The sequence below is a fragment of the Acipenser ruthenus genome, chromosome 16 (genome assembly GCF_902713425.1).
Source record: "Acipenser ruthenus chromosome 16, fAciRut3.2 maternal haplotype, whole genome shotgun sequence".
NCBI classification, from domain to species: Eukaryota; Metazoa; Chordata; class Actinopteri; order Acipenseriformes; family Acipenseridae; genus Acipenser; species Acipenser ruthenus.
The window spans coordinates 1,754,569-1,778,117 of record NC_081204.1 but is presented as its reverse complement, the minus strand read 5'-3'; the positions used below and the strand labels follow the sequence as shown (position 1 = coordinate 1,778,117).

The following is a 23,549-nucleotide window of genomic DNA, read 5'->3' as shown; positions in this document are numbered from 1 at the left end:
GAGATATATATTTTGGAGATAATTTTGTGTGCCTGTTCCTCGCTAGCAGCGGGTCCATTTTAAAAGACATGTGTTTTTTTATTAATTATTATTATTATTATTATTATTTCTAATTTCAGCCTTTTAAGGTTTCTGATAATCATTTATATTTCTTTGTATGGTAGAGTATGTTTTTTTTTTATTTATGACCTGTTAAATTGTCGGTCATTTGTACCTCTTATCTATGGAAATGGTAGTGATTAGTATTTTTTTTTTTTTTTCAATAAAGCTGTAAGTTATGCATCAGTCACTTGCTGGTTTTTGTTTTGGTGTCAGTTCTGGAGTCTCAGTTGCATGTCATGGTTGTGGATGCCTTTATTTTCTTTATAAATGTACACACACACGCACACACACAGATACAGTCACATTACTTTAATCAGATGTCCTTTTCGATATCTGTAAAGTTCATAGCATTTCAGAAAGTTTACATTCCTGTTTTCTTTTTGGACCCGATTTTCAAACCCAGGAGAATCAGAGAATAGCCGAGTCACCTTTTGGAAGTTGGCTTTTATTTATTCTTTATAAAGGAAACTACCGAAACCATTAGTGCCACTTACGATTTATCTCAAATCTTAAAAGACAAGAATTCCATCCATAAAGAAAAAGGTCTAGCTTCTTAGTTAGCTGTTTACTGCCTTGTATACATAATCTCTATCTTGTCTCCTGAACATTGCTTAGACATTTTTAGCTAGTTCATTAAAGTGCTTTTAGCCCTTAGAAGCCCTAATGGTTGAAAACCTCCCTGTGTGCCAGTAAGCTAGTGTATATACCACAATAACTGCATAATAAACAGAGCTGTGGCTCTCCCCAGTCACAGAGCGAATGGTTCTGCTGGGATGGGCAGGAGCAGTCACAGAGCGAATGGTTCTGCTGGGATGGGCAGGAGCAGTCACAGAGCGAATGGTTCTGCTGGGATGGGCAGGAGCAGTCACAGGGAGAATGGTTCTGCTGGGATGGGCAGGACCAGTCACAGGGAGAATGCTCTTCCCCTGACTGCAGGTCTGAGGATCAGGTCCATAACTAACTGAGCTGAAATTCCAGCTTGCAACCCAGTTAGCTGTTTAACATGTTTAAGTTAGTCCATTTACACATTCACAAAATTATTTTATTCACTCCTCAGTCTAGCTAATAGACATATAACACACAACCTTAATGGATTTGAGGGGCACAGGTGTTGTACAGGAGAGGTCTAGTCTCAGAAGAATGGCAGAAGAAAACCACTTCACCTCTCCTGACTTTGCAATACAAGGTAAGGGCAAGCACTGGCTGTGAGGTGCAGAAGGATGCTTTACTGTTATCATGGCCCTTATAAAAGTTTACCACGGTAAATTTGCAGTTTTACTTTTCCCATAGTCCGTAGTTTACCATGATGTACCAAGGATTTTTAATACGCTTTACCAGATCTCTCTGTGCTTCACAATGCTTACCTATGCTTCATTGCTTCATCATGCTTTCACTGTGCTTTATTACACTTTGCTGTGCTTTTACTATGGGAAACTTCCATAAGGGGGAGGGGGCTGAGAGATCCAAGCTGTTTTAAACAGGGGTGCAGCTAGAGTTTAAACTGAGAAGCAGACGGAAACTACCAACAGAGGATAAGCTATATATTCCCAAGGAGTCAATCAAAGCAAGTTGAAAGAGAAAATGAACTTCGGAATTGGAACAACTCCACGGAACGTGCTTGAGCTTTGATTTCAGCTGATTCTAGAACCCCCCCCCCCCCCCCCCCCCCCATTACATTATAAACAATTCCTCCCACCAGGTCAGAACCTCTCAACTCTGCGAGTTCTGCATGCCAGACCCTGCTCCAGCCAGGATCTCTCAGCCTGCGGCCAGCGGGCGCTGTCCCCTAGCGGTCAGGCCTATGAGTCACGCGTTGATGGCGTTGGCGACATCGGTGAAGACGAGTCGGCTGGGTCTTTGCAGGGTCGCCTGGCTGGGCATCAGGATCTGGAGAGGGAGAGAGAGGGGTAAGAAGTAGGTTACTACTACTACTACTACTACTAATAATAATAATAATAATAACATTTGCCAGAATGGTTCAGGATAAGTCTGGGTTGGGTGCCCACAGGGTTAGATTTTGGTTCTAAGGTTAGAAGGGGAGGGGGGAGAGGGCAGAGGTGTGTTCCTAATTGAAGTCACTGGGTTTGGGAAGGAGGGGGTGACCCGCTCCTTCTGTGGCTGCCACGTCTTCTCAAATCAAAAGGCTTTTGTGTCAAATGAAATGCTTCCCATAAAAAAGGTAACAATAAAGACAGTATTGGTGTTTGAAATGAACAGATCTGTTTACATGCATGCAGTGTTCCTGTTCACAAAGCTTTAACATGGTTTATTTGTGTGCTTTTGTTTGGTCTATTTGACTGATATTAATGAAACACTTATTATGATTGAACTAATTCAGCCCCAAACCATATTGAATCCATCAGATTAACAAATTAGTGACAAATCACTGCCCTGTGTTCAAGTTTCTTATTAAGAGAAGCATCTGTATCTTGCAGGGTGTGTATGTTACCTCTATTCAGATAGGATTACATTAAGAAGCTAGTGTACATGTTGTACATTGATTGCTGCCCTTGTGTATATTAGTGTGTTCATTGCACATTATAATATAGAACTTTACTGAAACAAAGAACATTCAAGTTACACTGAAGCTTTGAACTGACTTTATAATAAAGTACCAGTTACATGTACCCCTCTCCCCTGCTGTACCTTGCCGTGTGTGCCCCCTCTCTCTCCTCACCCCTGGCTGTGTGTGTGTGTGTCCCTGTCCCCTGCACTGTGCTGTGTGTCCCTCCCTCTCCCCTGCTGTACCTTGCTGTGCGGGGCTGGCACGGCTCTCCCTGTCCCCTGCACTGTGCTGTGTGTCCCTCCCACTCCCCTGCTGTACCTTGCTGTGCGGGGCTGGCACGGCTCCCTCTCTCCCGTGCTCCAGCAGCTCCTGCTCCAGCTCACCCTGCTCCTCCGCAGGGTCGAAGTTGTACATGGGCATCAGCTGGTGGCGCAGCTTCTCCAGCCTGCATACAGGGAGGGAGTTTCACAACTTGGTAACTTGTTTTGAGTAAATGTTTCTTAGTAATATAACATGTTTTTCTGCCTATATACATTAAATGGCTGGCTCACCTATTTCGCTTCCTGATGTACAAAACCTATTAAAAGTATTAAGAAGAAAGACCATCAGTGTCATAGTACTTAAAACATTAAACAGCTAATTTGGATTATTGATGAAACCAAATACACACGCATGGATACAAAAATAATGTGTATATTCTTAAAGTGTTAGGTGTAGCGAGGAACAGATTTAGGGTGAGTTGGGGGCTCTGTTACAGTATAGAGGGGTACAGATTGAGGGAGAGTTGGGGGCTCTGTTACAGTATAGAGGAGTACAGATTGAGGGAGAGTTGGGGGCTCTGTTACAGCACAGAGGGGTACAGATTGAGGGAGAGTTGGGGGCTCTGTTACAGTATAGAGGAGTACAGATTGAGGGAGAGTTGGGGGCTCTGTTACAGTATAGAGGGGTACAGATTGAGGGAGAGTCGGGGGCTCTGTTACAGCACAGAGGGGTACAGATTGAGGGAGAGTTGGGGGCTCTGTTACAGTATAGAGGGGTACAGATTGAGGGAGAGTCGGGGGCTCTGTTACAGCACAGAGGGGTACAGATTGAGGGAGAGTTGGGGGCTCTGTTACAGTATAGAGGGGTACAGATTGAGGGAGAATTGGGGGCTCTGTTACAGTATAGAGGGGTACAGATTGAGGGAGAATTAAAGGGATCTGTCACATTGAGGTATAGATGGGTACAGAATGATGGCTCACCATTGCCACTGCCAAGCCAATGACGGTTATGATGCCAAAGGGAAGAAGCACCATGCCCATTCCAGAGGAGCTGCCAGCCACCTCCGGCAGCTTGGTGGAATTAAAACTGGTCTCATTGGTTGCGAGGGTAACAGGGGGGGTTCTTGTGCTGCTGTTGTCCCGCCCCTCTCCCGCCACCGTGGAGCTGAGGAAATAAACCGCCGTGGTGGGGTTTGAGAAGTTGGCTTCTCCCGTTGTCAAAGACATGTCTTTCTTGGGCAATTTCCCTTTATTTGGATTTGGATTTAAATACATATACATACATGCTACGTATCTACATAAGAAACAGTTTTTAACCCTGTTTGTTAAGCTGACTTCTGCAGATAGCTTGAAGCATTGTTATATCACCAGGCACCCAAGGTCCACCAGGAAATCGATCTGATCTGAAAGAATAAGAGGGAGAACAGAGGTGTCAATGAAAGTGAGGTTCAGTCAGGAAACTCATGCCTTAGATTATTATTAAAGCTGAGACTAGACAACGCTACTGTTCTTTGGCCTTTGGCCTCACCTTTCGAGGTACCCCTGCCCATAAATTAACTTGCAGATAAGTGGAGCGACTGACTCTAGGGAAGCCATGGGCAGGGCGGCAGGATAGCTGCCCTCCCCTTTAGACCAAAAAGCAGGTGGAGGCTGGTGAGCAGGAGGCGACTTCTGGAGGACAGCGGGGGACGTAATGGATTGAGGTAAGATATAAATCCATTCCTTGCTGATCGTTGAGTTTATCAAGGGATGAATCAGACACTAGCTTTGTTTCTTCAGTAATCGACAGCTAACAGAAAGCATTTGCCTGAGTGATTGAGTGTCTGCCTGTACACAAGATGAGGCAGATGTGAAAAAAATAATAAGTGATGAATTCATGCTAGGTTGAAGGTTCAATGTGCATATTAATCAGACACAAGTTTAATAATAAATCATATGCCAAGTACGTCGAAATTTCGCTCGTAGTAAAATCTGGAATGGCTCAGAATGCTACGCAATAGGAGCCTTATTTCCACCCCTGTTTAACAGAAATTGTGAAAGACAGCAAATGAAAAAAGAACACTGAGGGGAAAAAATGGTTTTAAAGAAGAGACACACATTTGAGAACACCTGCGTCCCTTGGGGCTGTGGTTACAGAGCCATTCGAATTGCCTCTGCTTGGTAAAGTGTGTGTGTGTTTGGGGGTGTGGGATGGAGGGGGGGTTGCCTGCAGTTGAGGGAAGGGTAACTGTAAGGTGGTTAGGAGGAAACCGCCAGCTTCCTTCCCACCAGGCCCTGCTCTTCTCAGGAGCCCCTAACGGCTCACATCGGGCAAACCGCTGCTCAGCCTTGGCCCTGCACACACACACACACACACAGCTGGATCTCTGGGCTCTCCTAGAGCACAGGATTTATTTAGAGAAGCCACTAACCACTGGGGACTGGGGTGTGTTGAGTTTCCCAAGGAGCTGAACTGCAGGAGTGATGCAGGAGACCTGGGGACCTTTAGGGGTGAAATGCTACTTTTCAGCTTCTGGTCGTTTGTGTTGAGTTTGTGTACAGACCAGCCCAGCTGTATTGTAATAGTACACAGTCAAGACTTTGTACAGAGAGTGGGAGACACTTCTTTTCATGGAGTAGAGAGGACATGGGTTACCTAATCATGTTATTTAAAATGAATCCTTGCCTAACTTGTAAGATCAACCAACTACTAGGAACTGGCCAAAAGGCCCCCTCTCATTCTAAAATGTTTTTATGTGCACTGGGCCAAGGAGAGCTCGTGTCAACAGAAGTATCAGTTGACAGGTTAACGTTCTACATGACATCACAATATGGTGTCACAATATGTACCCTGTCAACAGGAAAGGTAAGATGCAGTGATATAGAGGGAGTCTGTGGGAACAGAGATATTTTGGTCACGCCTGCATTAATGGCATTCTAACCAAGGTTTTCAAATCCACTGACTTACCTCTTAGCACTAACAGTATTATTACTCCTCTCCTTTCGTTCTGTGGAAGATCCAGTCTGTAATTCCCAATGTAATGCAGGGATGGAAATAGCAGTTTCATGCATTCCAAGTTTGATTTGCCACAGTGTGTATCGGTAACAAGCTCAGGTGTGTCTTATGAAACTCAGAGTAAAACCAGGAATGGATCAAAACTGCTATGCAATAGGAGTCTTATTTCCAGCCATGTAACAGGTATTATTGCAATTATATATTGGAAATAAATTATGTATATTTCTTTGAGCAAGCGTGTATCTCTACAGTTTTCTATAGATAGCTCATATATACTGTTGCCTAGTGATGCGCACTGTTTACAGTACAATCACTTCTGTCAGAGACAGACAGGATGTGGGTAGCATGCGTCAGACAGAACACAGCCGCATCACGCAAATACCCGTGAAGAAGGGCGTCAGTACTGAGAAATGTGCAAGCTCTGTGGTGCCGTTCAGCACGCCATCCCTGCACAGAGACACAGCACAGCAATGCACATGAATGGTGGTGCTGTCGGGTTGGGCGATGGCACTGCAAGGCAGCCAGTAGGTCAGGACTCCCTTGAAGAAGAGATTGAAGTACTATTTATTTATTTGAATGCATATTGTACAGTGCTGCCTCAGAGTATTTCACCCTCTCATTTTTTCCTTAATGTGGCTGTGTTGTAACAAAATATTTGCTAGTGTAGGTTTACAAAGATGTCTACAGGTTGCTGTCAGTTTCCAGCCCAAACTTCCTTGAAGGTATTAGATATGATACTCATCGGGTACGTCACGTATCCCTTTGAAATCAGAAGGACAGCTGCCACCAACCAAAGACCTGCGTGTTACCAACCAATGGTAGGGCTGCAGATATCTCCCAACCAATCAGATGTGTCTGGATTCAGAACACAGACAGAGAAAAACAAAACAAGGCACTCATGGATTTGCCCCTGATACAGACTCCATACCAAACCAACAGGGCGTTTATGCCTAGTTAGAAAACGGCACGCTGTTTCCACCAATCAGGACAAAGCCTACTGTAGGCTACCCAGTCAGAAAGCTGCATAGAGCGACGCAGCCAATCAAAGCTTCGTATTGCGCATACACCTAGTCAAGGCCCTTTCTTGCATGTTCTGCAGTGCAAACAAAACGTAACCATTGCAGTTATTAAACAAGAAAACCCACCTGGAGTCCCGGGGGTGTCCTAGGAGGGTGAGTCTGGATCCTGAGATGGACAGATGGCTGACTCCTCTCAATCCCACCCCCCTTCCCTGCCTGCTTCCTCACTCCTCGGTGCGCCAAACAGAGGAACAGCAAGGCAAAGAGCCAGGGAGTTTAGGCCATCCCAGCCAGAAAAAGCCTCTTGTTCTACTGCAGCAGAGAGGCCCTCTTCCTTCTCATTCCCCCTCTTAAAAACAGGAGGCCGAAGAGCAGCAGCAGTGGCAGCAGGCTCTGAGGATGCTGCAACCGGAGCTCTGAGCTACTGGTGCAGACAAGCTCCTACCCCTCATGCTGCCATTGGATGCCGGCCGGCTGATCCAATGGCCTATTGGCCCCGGCAGCTGCCAGTCAGTCTCTCCCGGGATGTAGAGAGGGAATTTAATGGCTTACAGCAGTAGATGCTCCTAAGCTCTGGCTTTTGTTTGCATCCGGGTGCCTGCTGCTGCTGCTGCTGGGAGCTTAACCCTGTAAGTCCTGGAGTGGGGGAGGGACATGAGAGGAAAGACAGACCTGTTACTGTAGCTGGCTGTTCTGTTTCTGATCAGCTTAGGGTCCTTTTCACTGCGCAAGAGATGTTTGCCCCAGATAATGTAATAGCAACATATGCAGAGCAAGAAGGTCCCGGGTTCAAAAGCTCTCCCATCCGCTGTGTGAGACTTCTGGGGGTCAAGCAGTTTGGCCTCCTGTCTGCTTCAGCGCCTCCCCAGCTTCTAAACATCTGGCTCGGCTTCCTGCCCCCATTCTGCTTCATCTGTCTGCCTCGGTTTAACTGTCACATATTTCTTTGATCTGACGAGCTGGGTGGCGCAGCAAACACCGGCTGAGGAGACTGGCTTTCCCCTTCTTGGATCGGGTTCAAATCCGATTCATTGGTGGGGTGGCTGGCAAACCAATTCTTCGCTTGGTAATCCCTTTCACAACAGGCACCTTCATCACAAGTTAGCTTACTATTGCAGAGCCTGATCCTGCCGTCGCCACTCTTCGATCTGCGTGCACTTGCACTTTAAAGTGCATTCATATACTAGTGTGTGTGTGCAGAAGCACTGAATAACAGGGGAAAGGTTAGATCAATTGGTCAAGTCCTGTGAGTGAAGTATCCATTAGGGTTACACTGATACTGCCAAAGCACCTGCACAGAACTTTCCCTTGGTTTACCATGATGTTTAAAATGCATTAAATTCCCATATCACTGCTTTAGAAATACGAATACAATTCAGTGACGACTTTCATGTGACTATTCCTTCTCTCACGCCAGTACCTAGAGATATACAGCATGACCCATTCACACTTATACAAGTGGAAGGACTGAGACATGCAAAACCAAAAAGGGTATCACTGAATTCAAAAGGTTTTTTTTTTTAGTATTTCTAAACGTACGCCTATTGGGTGGTTTACAGTTCTGGACGCCGCGACTGCGTGCGCATGTCTTTAAACGGCGTGGCTTTAATGCGAACAATTCACTGTCATTTTATAACCGAGGAAATTGAAGATAAACAGATCAACAGTGACACCTGCTGGGAATCTTCGACATAGCTTAATATTGCTGATTCGCAGCAGTGTGCTGATACAGTACTTGTATTTCAGAGGAATTTACATCTTTCCAAGGACTGCTGTCCCACAATGCATTGCAGAGATGACACGTTTCTAAGGAAAATTTAATTTAAAAAAAAATGTCTTATCAAAAGCATATTAAAAAATACTGTCAGGTTGTTATTAATTAATACTCAGTAATTGTGCAAACATTTCAAACCGAGGGATCACATTGTTTTGTGTTGAGTAATTAACACGTTTTATTCCATTTCACGAACAGCTTCACATTTCTTAAAGGTAATTACTCTGAAAACAACAGTATTGGCACATCTCTACTTATTCCCAAGAAATCCTTCATTGTGGTGCGGTTAACCTCTCCAGCCTTACAAACAGGTTTCAATACAAACTGCTTAGCCTCTGCACTCTGGTTTCATATATGGCCAGTTTCACAGACCTTGCCTCAGATAACATGGTGTAGATCTGTTCGCTGTTTACTGGTGACACTGCATTGCTGTTTCTTTACACTTCCTTTGAATGCAGGGTTTAATGTTGCAGCTTGTCTGCGCCTGTCTTGATTTCACTGGATGTAGGAATCTTGTTAAACAGGTTCGTAAAATAATACTAACAATACAAATTCTTACAGGTACAACTGAATGGAAAGTTTTTAGTGCCATCTTCAGGATTCGCATGTCTCTTTGGAATTTTCCACACCCGGTATTGGGAAAGATGATAATGTAGGCACTATTGCTCAAACAGTGATTACCAAATGTGACACCCACAGTCCTGTGTCTGTTACACAAGAGATGATAAAACTGCTGCAGAACAAATAAGCCTGTTAAAGAAAAATATCCAACTATTTCAAAGAACCAAAACAATATGCAACCAATCTGTCTGTAAAAGAAAAAAAAAATCAAAAATCACGTTTTCACGCTATCTCATTACCATTTTTCTGCTGTAGACAATCCTAGGTGCAAATAAAGCAAATATAAATAAATAAATGAATAAGTAAATAAATACATGAAATGTGTGTTTGTTGTCAAAGCAACAGGTGTGAGCTTATCGGACAGGGAACAAGGGCCAGACACCTGTCCACTCCCTCCTGAAGCCAGACACCTGTCCACTCCCACCTGAAGCCAGACACCTGTCCACTCCCTCCTGAAGCCAGACACCTGTCCACTCCCTCCTGAAGCCAGACACCTGTCCACTCCCTCCTGAAGCCAGACACCTGTCCACTCCCTCCTGAAGCCAGACACCTGTCCACTCCCTCCTGAAGCCAGACACCTGTCCACTCCCACCTGAAGCCAGACACCTGTCCACTCCCTCCTGAAGCCAGACACCTGTCCACTCCCACCTGAAGCCAGACACCAGTCCACTCCCTCCTGAAGCCAGACACCTGTCCACTCCCTCCTGAAGCCAGACACCTGTCCACTCCCACCTGAAGCCAGACACCAGTCCACTCCCTCCTGAAGCCAGACACCTATCCACTCCCTCCTGAAGCCAGACACCTGTCCACTCCCTCCTGAAGCCAGACATCTGTCCACTCCCACCTGTAGCCAGACACCTGTCCACTCCCACCTGAAGCCAGACACCTGTCCACTCCCTCCTGAAGCTAGACACCTGTCCACTCCCTCCTGAAGCCAGACACCTGTCCACTCCCACCTGAAGCCAGACACCAGTGCACTCCCTCCTGAAGCCAGACACCTGTCCACTCCCACCTGAAGCGCTCACCTCGTGCACGTTCACTCAGCTGCAGGGTGCTAAGTTACCTGGTGTTGCCATCTGGTGAAAGCCAAGGGTGATACATTTGGCACCATTGTTGACAACAGATAGCAATTGTGTTTCACGACAGGAACGAAGAATAAATACTGTCCCTAGCCTGCTAAACAGGCAAGGGACAGTATTTCTATACAGATCACTTTCTGTCTTTCCTCAACGCTTGCCAATGTGATTCACCATGCCATCATATTGTGGTATTTTTAATGTGTGTGAGTAAAGAAAATTGATTTTAAAACCTAAATTTCACATCTTAAAATACTGGTAAAATAATCTGTGGCAATCTACATTAAATGTTTGCATGTCTTGGTTCTGTGTGGAAGACAGCGAACACTGGCTGAGGAGACTGGCTTTCCCCCTCTTGGATCAAATCTGATCTGGGGGGGCTAGCAGATCAATTCTTCACTTGGTAATCCCTTTCAGCACAGGCATCTCCATCACAAGTTAGCTGTGTGCACTGTCAGAATATTGCAGCGACTGACCTCCACCCCCGTCCTTAGGGCCTCAATAATCACCTGAACTGAAGATCTTAATCTCACATGTGACCTGCTGAACTTGCTAAACAGGCTAGATCAGAGCTCGGACCAAACTGCTTCTGAGATGAGGTAAGCTGTATTTTAGGGACATTGCTGTTTCGGGAAGTGGGCATTGTGTGCTTCAACCTGTCATCATAGCCTTACCATGTAAAGGGAACTGTCCAATTTATGTAGACAAACCTGCATTTCATCAGTCGGTGACAATGACAACGACTCAGTAAAAATATATCAGATAGTTTTGTCCTTTACTATGGGTCCGGTGTTCTATCCAGATAGCTTTCAGTCTTTCCTCAACACTTGCCAATGTGATTCATTGTGCCATCACATTGTGGTATTTTTAATGTGTGTGAGTAAAGAAAATTGATTTTAAAACTTAAATTACACATCTTAAAATACTGAGCAACAGCTGGTAAAATTACACCGTGTAACAATTATTATTATTTTTTTTTTGGTTCCTGGGTAGTAAGTGTTATTTCCTAATTGCTTATGCCTCAAAAGTATAGAAAATGGCTATTATTCCCCACAAACTTTGCTTTTGTGACCAGGACAGTGATATTTTGAAATTTACCTATTTTCCAGAACATTCCAGATAGATTCAGTGCTGAGTAAACTTGGAGTAAGTTGTAGAACTTTCTAGAACTTTCCAGTAATATAAATAGTAGTATAAATACAGGGGCCTTAAGCCCACCAGTTCAGTTTAGTTCCAGCTGCCTAAGTGGATACATATCTGCATTTTTCTGAGATGGCATCAAGGTCATAGGAGACTTCAAAATGGTGGCATTCCTGATGGGTCTCCAAGGCGGTTTTACCAAGTTTCCCTGCTATCTTTGCCTTTGGGACAGCAGGGACATCAAGGCGCACTACCACAGGCGGGACTGGCCACAGCGGACCGAGTTCTCTGTGGGGAGGAACAACGTCAAGTGGGGGCCACTGGTGGACCCCCGGAAGGTGCTGATTCCACCACTGCACATCAATTTTGGCCTTATGAAACAATTTGTCAGAGCTCTAGATAAAGAGTCGGCAGCCTTCAAGTACCTTCAAGACTTCTTCCCTAAGTTGTCTGAGGCAAAGGTCAAAGCCAGTGTCTTCGGCGGACCACAGATAAAGAAGATCCTGGAGTGCAATGAATTCCCCAAGAAGCTCACTAGTAAGGAGAAAGCAGCTTGGAACAGCTTTGTCGCAGTGGTTCGGGGCTTCCTGGGCAATCACAAGGCCGAAAACTATGTGGAGCTGGTTGAGACTCTGGTGAAGAACTACGGCACAATGGGCTGTAGGATGTCCCTTAAAGTCCATATCCTTGATGCTCATCTTGATAAATTCAAGGAGAACATGGGAGCGTACTCAGAGGAGCAAGGCGAGCGCTTCCACCAGGATATACTGGACTTTGAAAGCCGCTACCAAGGACAGTATAACATGAAGGGAGACTACATTTGGGGGCTGATTCGTGAAAGTGATTTACAGTATAATCGTAAATCTCGAAAAACTACTCACTTCTAAATCTTTTGTAGTCATTTTTGTATTACTTTAGTATAAATACATGTTAATTTGGATTCATATGTTGTTTTTTTCTGACTTTATGTGAACGAAAAGACACAAATTCGCCCGTTTTCTCATTGGAAATAGGTACATTTCAAAATATCACTGTCCTGGTCACAAAAGCAAAGTTTGCCATTTTCTATACATTTGAGGCATAAGCAATTAGGAAATAACACTTACTACCCAGGAACAAAAATTGTGTTACATAGTGTTATCCTTAGCTACACTGAACGCTGCACCTGTCTTGGCATAACATTTGGGCAGCGTCTGTGTGGAAGAGTCCTGATTCACAGTGTGTGGCACTCGCACAGGGAGTGGTTATCAATCCAGGAATATCAAGATAGTTAGTGAGGGAACAGCCAGTTGAGTAGGACAGTAAGTGCCCCACCCGTAGTCATCTGCATGCCTATGCAATGGGTTACACCTTAGAGCCATTGAACTAAATTGAGTTCAATATTATTTCTTCTTCTTTCAGAGATGGTGCTAATGACTCTTCAGTTGCTTTGTCTAACCACTGATTGTCTTTAATAAGTGTTTATTATTATTATTATTATTATTATTATTATTATTATTATTATTATTATTATTAGCTATGAGTTATAACTATATTACTTGTATTGTAACACTTGAAATGTATTTGCTTACGATTGTAAGTTGCCCTGGATAAGGGCGTCTGCTAAGAAATAAATAAATAATAATAATAATAACTGGGTGTACCCAAAGTGAACCAACACTCATGTGACAGTTATATAATAGAAAGGTTTGTGTTTGTTTGTGTGTTTGTTTAGAATCCCAATACAGTTTGACCCCCTCCGTCCCACCTGCTAAAGTCCACGCTGCGCTCGTTCTAAAAAGGTGCGTCTGTTGGGCACTACCTTGCGTCACAGGTTAATTATTGTTTTGAGGAAGAAGACGGTGACGTGTGATTGAAATACGAATTCAGCAATCACCCCAGCCCCGCCTCTTTTGTCTTTTATTTTAATGTAATACCGGTACAGCTGTAACTGGACACCTCACGGCAGGTAACGAGAGTATAAAAACAATGACAAGAAAAACAAGTCTTGTGAATTACTTCATTTGATTTTTTCTCGGAAAGGGACATTCTCAAGAGTGAAGAGTTATTTATTTTTTCTTAAAAACCACAGCCTAGTTTGGATCACGGTTCTCCGTTCCCTTCTTCCGTGTAAACTTCTCCAGTGACCGAGCAGAGATACGTGGATTTGTTTTTACCTTTTGCAGGTAACAAACACATGTAGCTTAACAGGTACCGTATCCCTTCTGCTTCTTGCTTGTGTGGAACGAGTAATCCAAATGAAAAGTGTTGTTGAAATGCAGATGTCTTCTAAACGGACTAGATGAAAGTTTTCGTTTTCAGATGAGAAGGTAGAGAAAATTCGTTTTATAGAAAAAAAAATAGTTTTATAAAACCTAACTAATACAATCAGTACGAGGACATCTCTATACCTGATCTAGTTTAATTGCATGTATTTCTTAATACACGGTTTAAAATAATTCTGTAATGCCAGAAAAAAATGAAGCAGTATAACTAATCCTAACTGACTGACTGGTTTTATTTTTTACCACTAAATATGTGTAAATGTAAATGTGTAAATGTAAATAGCAGTTATGATAAATGGTACATTGTACGCAAAGATACCAGTAAAAACATATTTCTCATTCGCCAGCCTGATGCTAAATTACTTAAAGCCACTTTCACACACAAATGGCTAGTGAGCTGTCTCTCAGAGACGTTTAAAAAATTCTTTCAAATATTTTCCCACAGCACAAAATTGCGCAATCCACACCGGCATAGGCACAGGTATTGGAAAGGTTTGTGCGCCGCGCAGAGGGTTATGCGCATCGCAAGTGGTCGTTATGCGCGAATGCACAGCATGTACCGCGGTGAAGTTAGCTTGACGTTCCATATTCCACATTAGTTTAATATTCGCACTGTGCATACAGACCCGGCATGCGGAAAAAATGCTTTAGAGCTTTCAAAGCAGCTCTATCTTAAAAAAGACTAATTGTGAATTATTTCACAACCATTGTTTTATCTGTGAATCCTTTTCCGAAAAGCAGTGGCAAATCTAAGACACATGTACTAAGCATGCATGAGTATTATTATTATTATTATTATTATTATTATTATTATTATTATTATTATTATTATTATTATTAATAATAATAATAATAATAATAATAATAATAATAATAATAATAATAAAAATAATAATAATAATAATAAAGCCCTTAAAATTCTCAACCACAACAGAAAAAAAGGCAACTTGTGCAACTAAGCCAGCATGATTTGAAATATAATTAAGAGAAGTAACAAATAGTAAACAACTAAATAAAATAAACATAGGCATATATCAATTGTTATTTACATAGGATGAAAACACAGTCATTGATTTTTCTCAGTTTCTCTATTATTATTTTGTATATTATTGTTGTTATTATTATTATAATTATTATTAGCTGCATTGTAAAACACAGGCATTGTTTTTTTTTTTTTTTTTTTTTAAAGTTTGGTTTTGTTTCTGTGGTTATGCGATATGCCATCGGTTTCCACAGATTATTCCTGGGGTTCACAGGTAAAACAATGGTTGTGAAGTAATTCACAATTAGTCTTCTTTAATGTACAGTTGTTTTGAAAGCTCTATAGCGGCTGAAAATAAGGTAAAAAGGCATTTTTCCACATGCCGAGTCTGTATGCGCTGTGCGTGCGGATATCAAACTAATGTCGAATATCAAACATAAAGCTAACTTTACCGCGGTGCAAAACGTACCATATTCAAAATATATACATAGTGCCGGGGAAATAGTGGAGGTACCCTAACATGTGGAGCTCTCCCTGTGCTGGTAGACAGTGTGATTAAGAATCTTAGTATGAGGCTATATCTTGGGAACCACATTTTCCAGTTTATTTTTATTTTGCATGTCTTCATTTGGTTTGAAACTATGCATGAGCCTTTGTAATGAGATGCTGTTCTGCATAAGTCGGTAACTGTAATCAGGTTTGCAATGTGGATTTGGTCAGTTTGTTTTTGTGTGTGTTTTTCACTACCTGTTCTATTATTTATGTCCACTTGTCTGAGCGTTGTTCTCCTCCTAGTGTAACAGTTCATTTATTTCCTGTTTATCTATTCAGGTAACCAGCTTGGTGTGAGCTCACATTGCGCCTGCACTAAAGATGCAGTCCAGCTTCCTGTCTGTGTGGCATCTCTGCTTCATGGTGGCAATGCTGGCAGGGAGCTGCTGCTGTCAACCTCTCAAGCCAACGATATACCCAATCTTCACCCACAAGCCTTTCCTCCTGGCCTGGAACGCACCCACGCAGAACTGCGAGCCCCAATACGGAGTGACCCTCAACCTGGCAGTGTTTGATCTGGTGGCCTCCCCCAATGAAGGCCTGGTGGGGCAGAAGCTCACCATCTTCTACAAAACCCGTTTAGGACTTTACCCCTATTACACCGACGAGGGGGTTGCTGTCAACGGGGGGCTGCCCCAGCTCGCCATCCTCAGGGATCACCTGGCTAAGATGCCAGAAGGGATGGACAGATACATCCCAGAGCACAGATCAGAGGGCCTGGCTGTGATCGACTGGGAGGAGTGGAGGCCCCGGTGGGCCCGCAACTGGGACGCCAAGGACATTTACCGCAACGTCTCGCGCTCCATGATCGCCCAGAAGAACGTGCACTGGACTGCGGAACAAGTGGAGGGTGTCGCCCAGAAGGAGTTTGAAGCCTCTGCCAAGCAGTTCATGCTGCAGACTCTGAGGACGGCCAGGAGCCTGAGGCCCAACCGGCTCTGGGGTTACTACCTCTTCCCGGACTGCTACAACCACGACTACAAGAACAGCCTGAAGGACTACACTGGCCGCTGCCCCGACGTGGAGATCAGCCGCAACGACCAGCTGGACTGGCTGTGGGAGGAGAGCACAGCCCTCTACCCCTCCATCTACCTGGACCCCATGCTGCGCTCCTCTGAGCAGGCACGCCAGTTTGCACGCAACCGGATAGTGGAGGGGATGAGGCTGGCATCGGTGGGGCAGGGGCTGGCACGACCGGTCTTCGTCTATGCGCGGCCTTTCTACAGTGGTGGGATAGAGATGATGAGCAAGGTAAAACTTGGAGAGGTGTGGGGGGAGAATGGGGGCTTTGCACGGCTTCAGAAGTGTATACGGAAGACCCATACGTACATCAGCTGTTAAATCCATGAATTCCTCTATTATTATTTATTTGCTTTATTATTCCTTCATAGCTTCACTTAGTGTTTATTAAACAGGGAGCACTGTTTTATCATATATATATTTTAGCTCAAAGAGCCAGCTGCCCAACGTTTCGATATGTTGTACATATCTTTCTCAAGGGAGCCATATATATATATATATATATATATATATATATATATATATATATATATATATATATATATAAACGTTGCCATATATAATCACAAATTACACACAGACTCATTTTATTTGAACCCAGGACTTGATAGGTAAAATACTAGTGCATTACCCCACTGTGCCACAAAAGCAGGCACTGTGATCTTCCACTGTTAAAAGAGACATTTCCACTGAGCTGTTTCTCATTGTCTCTGCAGATGGACCTGGTCTATACCATAGGAGAATGTGCAGCTCTGGGTGCCGCTGGCGTTGTCCTCTGGGGTGATTTATCATACGCCAACAGCACTGTAAGTTGGGCTGCTTTCTTTATACTGATGTTACAGTCTGAGTTACAGTGATCAGAAGCAACTGAGGCAAACTTTGCAAAATAAACCCTTTGTTGTACATGTCAGACTGAGTAGTGCACTATATTGATTCATGTTTCAATGGCTCTCTGTGGTTGCAGGCTAGCTGCGGGGTGGTGCGGGACACCTTGCAGGGGATGTTGGGGAGCTACCTGCTCAACGTGTCGATGGCGGCGCAGCTCTGCAGCGGCTCACGGTGCAGCCTGAACGGGCGCTGCGTGCGGCTCAACTCCAACACCAACACCTACCTGCACCTGAACGCCCGCAGCTTCCAGATCACACAGGAGGAGGGCAGCCTGAAGGTGAAGGGGGAGCTGAGCTCCGCTGACAGGGACGACTTCCGGAGGGACTTCATCTGCCAGTGCTACAGCGGCTACAGCGGGGACTCCTGCGCGGTTCCTAACGCTGCCTGCAGTTTGAGATCCGCTGTCAGCGACCTGCTGGCTGTGACGTTCCTGCTGGTTATCCTCCAGAGGCACCAGGCTGTTTAACTGCGTTAAGATCCTCACCAGGGGAAAGCTTGGAAGAAAAGCTCCCTCTTTCCTCTCCAAAGCTCAGCATATGAAGGAGGGCTGCTCTTCAATTGCAGACACAGCCATACACTCGTACAAATAAGCATTCTGAGCCTCTTAGGACCCAATGGCAAACGCACCCTGGAACCTGCTGTTGGGATTTCTTGACTGCTGTACAGTGCTGTTGCTTTAGAGGTCTGTTGGGGGCGATGCGGGGGCTTTAATCAAATGCTGTAAGACTCTACCTTCAGTAATGTCAACTCTAAAACTGTTTTCAATGAAACCTGACCATTTCTGATGAGAAGTCTTTTATAAAGTGAGTAATGTATAAAAGGGCAGTGTTTTGTATACATATTTATTATTAAAGTATAATTGATGTATAAGCTGGTGTGGTTTTCTTGTGTAACATTTTTGGAGGTTTTAGATGCTTAAACTTTACAGTATATTTTGTCCACATGTAATGCATAACATGTCCAGTAGATGATCTAGTGGTAGTTTTGCAGCCCAGAATGATCATATAATTCTAACGAGTATGACATTCTTTTTTAGAAAACATCAAAAGCAGATATATTTCACACATGTCTTTGATCTTACAAGCTGGGTGGCGCAGGAAACACTGGCTGAGGAGACTAGCTTTCCCCCTCTTTGATCGGGTTCAAATCTGATCTGGGGGGGGCTAGCAGATCAATTCTTCACTTGGTAATCCCTTTCAGCACAGGCATCTCCATCACAAGTTCGCTGTGTGCACTGTCAGAATATTGCAGCGACTGACCTCCACCCCCGTCCTTAGGGCCTCAATAATCACCTGAGCTGAAGATCTTTATCTCACATGTGACCTGCTGAACTTGCTAAACAGGCTAGATCAGAGCTCGGACCAAACTGCTTCTGAGATGAGGTAAGCTGTATTTTAGGGACATTGCTGTTTCGGGAAGTGGGCATTGTGTGCTTCAACCTGTCATCATAGCCTTACCATGTAAAGGGAACTGTCCAAGTTATGTAGACAAACCTGCATTTCATCAGTCGGTGACAATGACAACGACTCAGTAAAAATATATCAGATAGTTTTGTCCTTTACTATGGGTCCGGTGTTCTATCCAGATAGCTTTCTGTCTTTCCTCAACACTTGCCAATGTGATTCATTGTGCCATCACATTGTGGTATTTTTAATGTGTGTGAGTAGAAAATTGATTTTAAAACTTAAATTACACATCTTAAAATACTGAGCAACAGCTGGTAAAATTATTTGGCTACACTGAACGCTGCACCTGTCTTGGCATAACATTTGGGCAGCGTCTGTGTGGAAGAGTCCTGATTCACAGTGTGTGGCACTCGCACAGGGAGTGGTTATCAATCCAGGAATATCAAGATAGTTAGCGAGGGAACAGGGAGTTCAATAGGAAAGTAAGTGCCCCACCCGTAGTCATCTGCATGCCTATGCAATGGGTTACACCTTAGAGCCATTGAACTAAATTCAAGAAATGGTGATAATGACTCATCAGTTGCTTTGTCTAACCCATGATTGTCTTTAATAAATGTTTATTATTATTATTATTATTATCTATGGTTTATAATTGGGTGTACCCAAAGTGAACTAAACCTCATGTGACACTTTTTGTGTTTATTTGTATCCGAATACTTTTTGACCCCCTCCGTCCCACCTGCTAAAGTCCACGCTGCGCTCGTTCTAAAAAGGTGCCTCTGTTGGACACTACCTTGAGTCACAGGTTATTTATGTTTTTGAGGAAGAAGTCGGTGACGCGTAATTGAAGCACCAATTGATCAAAATCCCCAGCCCCGCCTCTTGTATCTTTATTTTAATGTAATACAGGTAAAGCTGTAACTGGACACCTCACGGCAGGTAACGAGAGTATAAAAACAATGACAAGAAAAACAAGTCTTATGAATTACTTCATTTGATTTTTTCTCGGAAAGGGACATTCTCAAGAGCGAAGAGTTATTTATTTTTTCTTAAAAACCACAGCCTAGTTTGGATCACGGTTCTGCGTTCCCTTCTTCCGTGTAAACTTCTCCAGTGACAGAGCAGAGATACGTGGATTTGTTTTTACCTTTTGCAGGTAACAAACACATATAGCTTAACAGGTACCGTATCCCTTCTGCTGCTTGATTGTGTGGAACGAGTAATCCAAATGAAAAGTGTTGTTGAAATGCAGATGTCTTCTAAAAGGACTAGATGGAAGTTTACGTGGTCTCGTATTCAGATGAGAACGACGAGGACATCTCTATACCTGTTTTAATTGTATTTATTTTTTTAAAACACGGTTTAAAAGTAATGCCAGAAAAAAATGCAGCAGTATAACCAACCCTAACTGACTGACTGGTTTTATTTGTACCACTAAATATGTATAAATGTAAATAGCAGATATGATAAACTGACAATTTTACACAAAGTTACCAGTAAACATACACAGCCGAATATTTCTCATTCGCCAACCTGCTGCTAAGCTACGTGTCTTATTGGGGTTTCTTAAGCAATGCGTTCTACTTGTAATCTGTCAAGAATCCCCAGATAGCTCGATTCTATTCACTCTGATTCTGTGTATTTTACATATCTTAGTATGAGGCTATATCTTGGGAACCACATTTTCCAGTTTATTTTTATTTTGCATGTCTTCATTTGGTTTGAAACTATGCATGAGCCTTTGTAATGAGATGCTGTTCTGCATAAGTCGGTAACTGTAATCAGGTTTGCAATGTGGATTTGGTCAGTTTGTTTTTGTGTGTGTTTTTCACTACCTGCTCTATTATTTGTGTCCACTTGTCTGAGCGTTGTTCTCCTCCTAGTGTAACAGTTCATTTATTTCCTGTTTATCTATTCAGGTAACCAGCTTGGTGTGAGCTCACATTGCGCCTGCACTAAAGATGCAGTCCAGCTTCCTGTCTGTGTGGCATCTCTGCTTCATGGTGGCAATGCTGGCAGGGAGCTGCTGCTGTCAACCTCTCAAGCCAACGATATACCCAATCTTCACCCACAAGCCTTTCCTCCTGGCCTGGAACGCACCCACGCAGAACTGCGAGCCCCAATACGGGGTGACCCTCAACCTGGCAGTGTTTGATCTGGTGGCCTCCCCCAATGAAGGCCTGGTGGGGCAGAAGCTCACCATCTTCTACAAAACCCGTTTAGGACTTTACCCCTATTACACCGACAAGGGGGTTGCTGTCAACGGGGGGCTGCCCCAGCTCGCCATCCTCAGGGATCACCTGGCTAAGATGCCAGAAGGGATGGACAGATACATCCCAGAGCACAGATCAGAGGGCCTGGCTGTGATCGACTGGGAGGAGTGGAGGCCCCAGTGGGCCCGCAACTGGGACGCCAAGGACATTTACCGCAACGTCTCGCGCTCCATGATCGCCCAGAAGAACGTGCACTGGACTGCAGAACAGGTGGAGGGTGTCGCCCAGGAGGAGTTTGAAGCCTCTGCCAAGCAGTTCATGCTGCAGACTCTGAGGACGGCCAGGAGCCTGAGGCCCAACCGGCTCTGGGGCTACTACCTCTTCCCGGACTGCTACAACTACTACAAGAACAGCCTGAAGGACTACACTGGCCGCTGCCCCGACGTGGAGATCAGCCGGAACGACCAGCTGGACTGGCTGTGGGAGGAGAGCACAGCCCTCTACCCCTCCATCTACCTGGACCCCATGCTGCGCTCCTCTGAGCTGGCACGCCGGTTTGTACGCAACCGGATAGTGGAGGGGATGAGGCTGGCATCGGTGGGGCAGGGGCTGGCACGAGCGGTCTTCGTCTATGCACAGCCCTTCTACCGCGGTGGGATGCAGATGATGAGCAAGGTAAAACTTGGAGGGGCAGAGCTGGGGCTTTGCTTGCCTTCAGTAGTATGTACAGAACACCCAAACGTACATCAGCTGTTAAATCTATTAATTCATGTATTGTTATTTATTTGCTTTATTATTCCTTCAGAGCTCCTCTTAGTGTTTATGAAAAAGGGAGCACTGTTTATATATATATATATATATATATATATTGCACACATGGCAGCATTTCTTTATGCTCAACCAATAGAGTGCCAACTGTGGTGAATTGTGCGGTGGCTTGGTTAAGACCACCAGACTCATCTTATTTGAACCCAGGACTTGAAAGGTAAAATACTAGTGCATTACCCCACTGTGATCTTCCACTGAACCAGGCACTGTGATCTTCCACTGTTAAAAGAGACATTTCCACTGAGCTGTTTCTCGTTGTCTCTGCAGATGGACCTGGTCTATACCATAGGAGAATGTGCAGCTCTGGGTGCCGCTGGCGTTGTCCTCTGGGGTGATTTATCGTACGCCAACAGCACTGTAAGTTGGGCTGCTTTCTTTATACTGACGTTACAGTCTGAGTTACAGTGATCAGAAGCAACTGAGGCAAACTTTGCAAAATAAACCCTTTGTTTCACATGTCAGACTGAGTAGTGCACTATATTGATTCATGTTTCAATGGCTCTCTGTGGTTGCAGGCTAGCTGCGGGGTGGTGCGGGACACCTTGCAGGGGATGTTGGGGAGCTACCTGCTCAACGTGTCGATGGCGGCGCAGCTCTGCAGCGGCTCACGGTGCAGCCTGAACGGGCGCTGCGTGCGGCTCAACTCCAACACCAACACCTACCTGCACCTGAACGCCCGCAGCTTCCAGATCACACAGGAGGAGGGCAGCCTGAAGGTGAAGGGGGAGCTGAGCTCCGCTGACAGGGACGACTTCCGGAGGGACTTCATCTGCCAGTGCTACAGCGGCTACAGCGGGGACTCCTGCGCGGTTCCTAACGCTGCCTGCAGTTTGAGATCCGCTGTCAGCGACCTGCTGGCTGTGACGTTCCTGCTGGTTATCCTCCAGAGGCACCAGGCTGTTTAACTGCGTTAAGATCCTCACCAGGGGAAAGCTTGGAAGAAAAGCTCCCTCTTTCCTCTCCAAAGCTCAGCATATGAAGGAGGGCTGCTCTTCAATTGCAGACACAGCCATACACTCGTACAAATAAGCATTCTGAGCCTCTTAGGACCCAATGGCAAACGCACCCTGGAACCTGCTGTTGGGATTTCTTGACTGCTGTACAGTGCTGTTGCTTTAGAGGTCTGTTGGGGGCGATGCGGGGGCTTTAATCAAATGCTGTAAGACTCTACCTTCAGTAATGTCAACTCTAAAACTGTTTTCAATGAAACCTGACCATTTCTGATGAGAAGTCTTTTATAAAGTGAGTAATGTATAAAAGGGCAGTGTTTTGTATACATATTTATTATTAAAGTATAATTGATGTATAAGCTGGTGTGGTTTTCTTGTGTAACATTTTTGGAGGTTTTAGATGCTTAAACTTTACAGTATATTTTGTCCACATGTAATGCATAACATGTCCAGTAGATGATCTAGTGGTAGTTTTGCAGCCCAGAATGATCATATAATTCTAACGAGTATGACATTCTTTTTTAGAAAACATCAAAAGCAGATATATTTCACACATGTCTTTGATCTTACAAGCTGGGTGGCGCAGCAAACACTGGCTGAGGAGACTAGCTTTCCCCCTCTTTGATCGGGTTCAAATCTGATCTGGGGGGGGCTAGCAGATCAATTCTTCACTTGGTAATCCCTTTCAGCACAGGCATCTCCATCACAAGTTAGCTGTGTGCACTGTCAGAATATTGCAGCGACTGACCTCCACCCCCGTCCTTAGGGCCTCAATAATCACCTGAACTGAAGATCTTTATCTCACATGTGACCTGCCGAACTTGCTAAACAGGCTAGATCAGAGCTCGGACCAAACTGCTTCTGAGATGAGGTAAGCTGTATTTTAGGGACATTGCTGTTTCGGGAAGTGGGCATTGTCTGCTTCAACCTGTCATCATAGCCTTACCATGTAA

At 44.4% G+C, this 23,549-nt stretch overlaps 3 protein-coding genes across 8 annotated transcripts; 2 read left to right on the top strand and 1 right to left on the bottom strand.

Moving 5' to 3' along the window:
- Positions 1 to 336: 336 nt before the first annotated feature.
- Positions 337 to 7,452, bottom strand: LOC117412009 (uncharacterized protein C3orf18 homolog). The gene is made up of 5 exons (XM_058988340.1): positions 7,009 to 7,452; positions 3,850 to 4,271; positions 3,160 to 3,185; positions 2,927 to 3,053; positions 337 to 1,989 (listed from the first exon to the last, which is right to left on the bottom strand). Exons 2-5 carry the CDS (start codon positions 4,147 to 4,149, stop codon positions 1,909 to 1,911), a joined length of 534 nt encoding a protein of 177 aa, XP_058844323.1. The 5' UTR covers positions 4,150 to 4,271; positions 7,009 to 7,452; the 3' UTR covers positions 337 to 1,908.
- Positions 7,453 to 13,377: 5,925 nt separating this feature from the next.
- Positions 13,378 to 18,069, top strand: LOC117964063 (hyaluronidase-2-like). 4 transcript variants are annotated; one of them, XM_058988338.1, is made up of 4 exons: positions 13,378 to 13,441; positions 15,571 to 16,542; positions 17,028 to 17,117; positions 17,276 to 18,069. In XM_058988338.1, exons 2-4 carry the CDS (start codon positions 15,613 to 15,615, stop codon positions 17,663 to 17,665), a joined length of 1,410 nt encoding a protein of 469 aa, XP_058844321.1. In that variant the 5' UTR covers positions 13,378 to 13,441; positions 15,571 to 15,612; the 3' UTR covers positions 17,666 to 18,069. The 4 variants fall into 4 exon arrangements, with proteins under 4 accessions (XP_058844321.1, XP_058844320.1, XP_058844319.1 ...); XM_058988337.1 differs by lacking the exon at positions 13,378 to 13,441 and adding an exon at positions 13,448 to 13,658; XM_058988336.1 differs by lacking the exon at positions 13,378 to 13,441 and adding an exon at positions 13,448 to 13,683.
- A 1,337-nt stretch (positions 18,070 to 19,406) lies between these two features.
- LOC131697691 (hyaluronidase-2-like) lies at positions 19,407 to 22,955 on the top strand. Of its 3 annotated transcripts, none has more exons than XM_058988335.1 (4): positions 19,407 to 19,544; positions 20,525 to 21,493; positions 21,914 to 22,003; positions 22,162 to 22,955. In XM_058988335.1, the coding sequence occupies exons 2-4, from the start codon at positions 20,567 to 20,569 to the stop codon at positions 22,549 to 22,551; spliced, it is 1,407 nt and encodes a 468-aa protein (XP_058844318.1). In that variant the 5' UTR covers positions 19,407 to 19,544; positions 20,525 to 20,566; the 3' UTR covers positions 22,552 to 22,955. The 3 variants fall into 3 exon arrangements, with proteins under 3 accessions (XP_058844318.1, XP_058844317.1, XP_058844316.1); XM_058988334.1 differs by having other exon boundaries at positions 19,407 to 19,761; XM_058988333.1 differs by having other exon boundaries at positions 19,407 to 19,786.
- Positions 22,956 to 23,549: the final 594 nt, after the last annotated feature.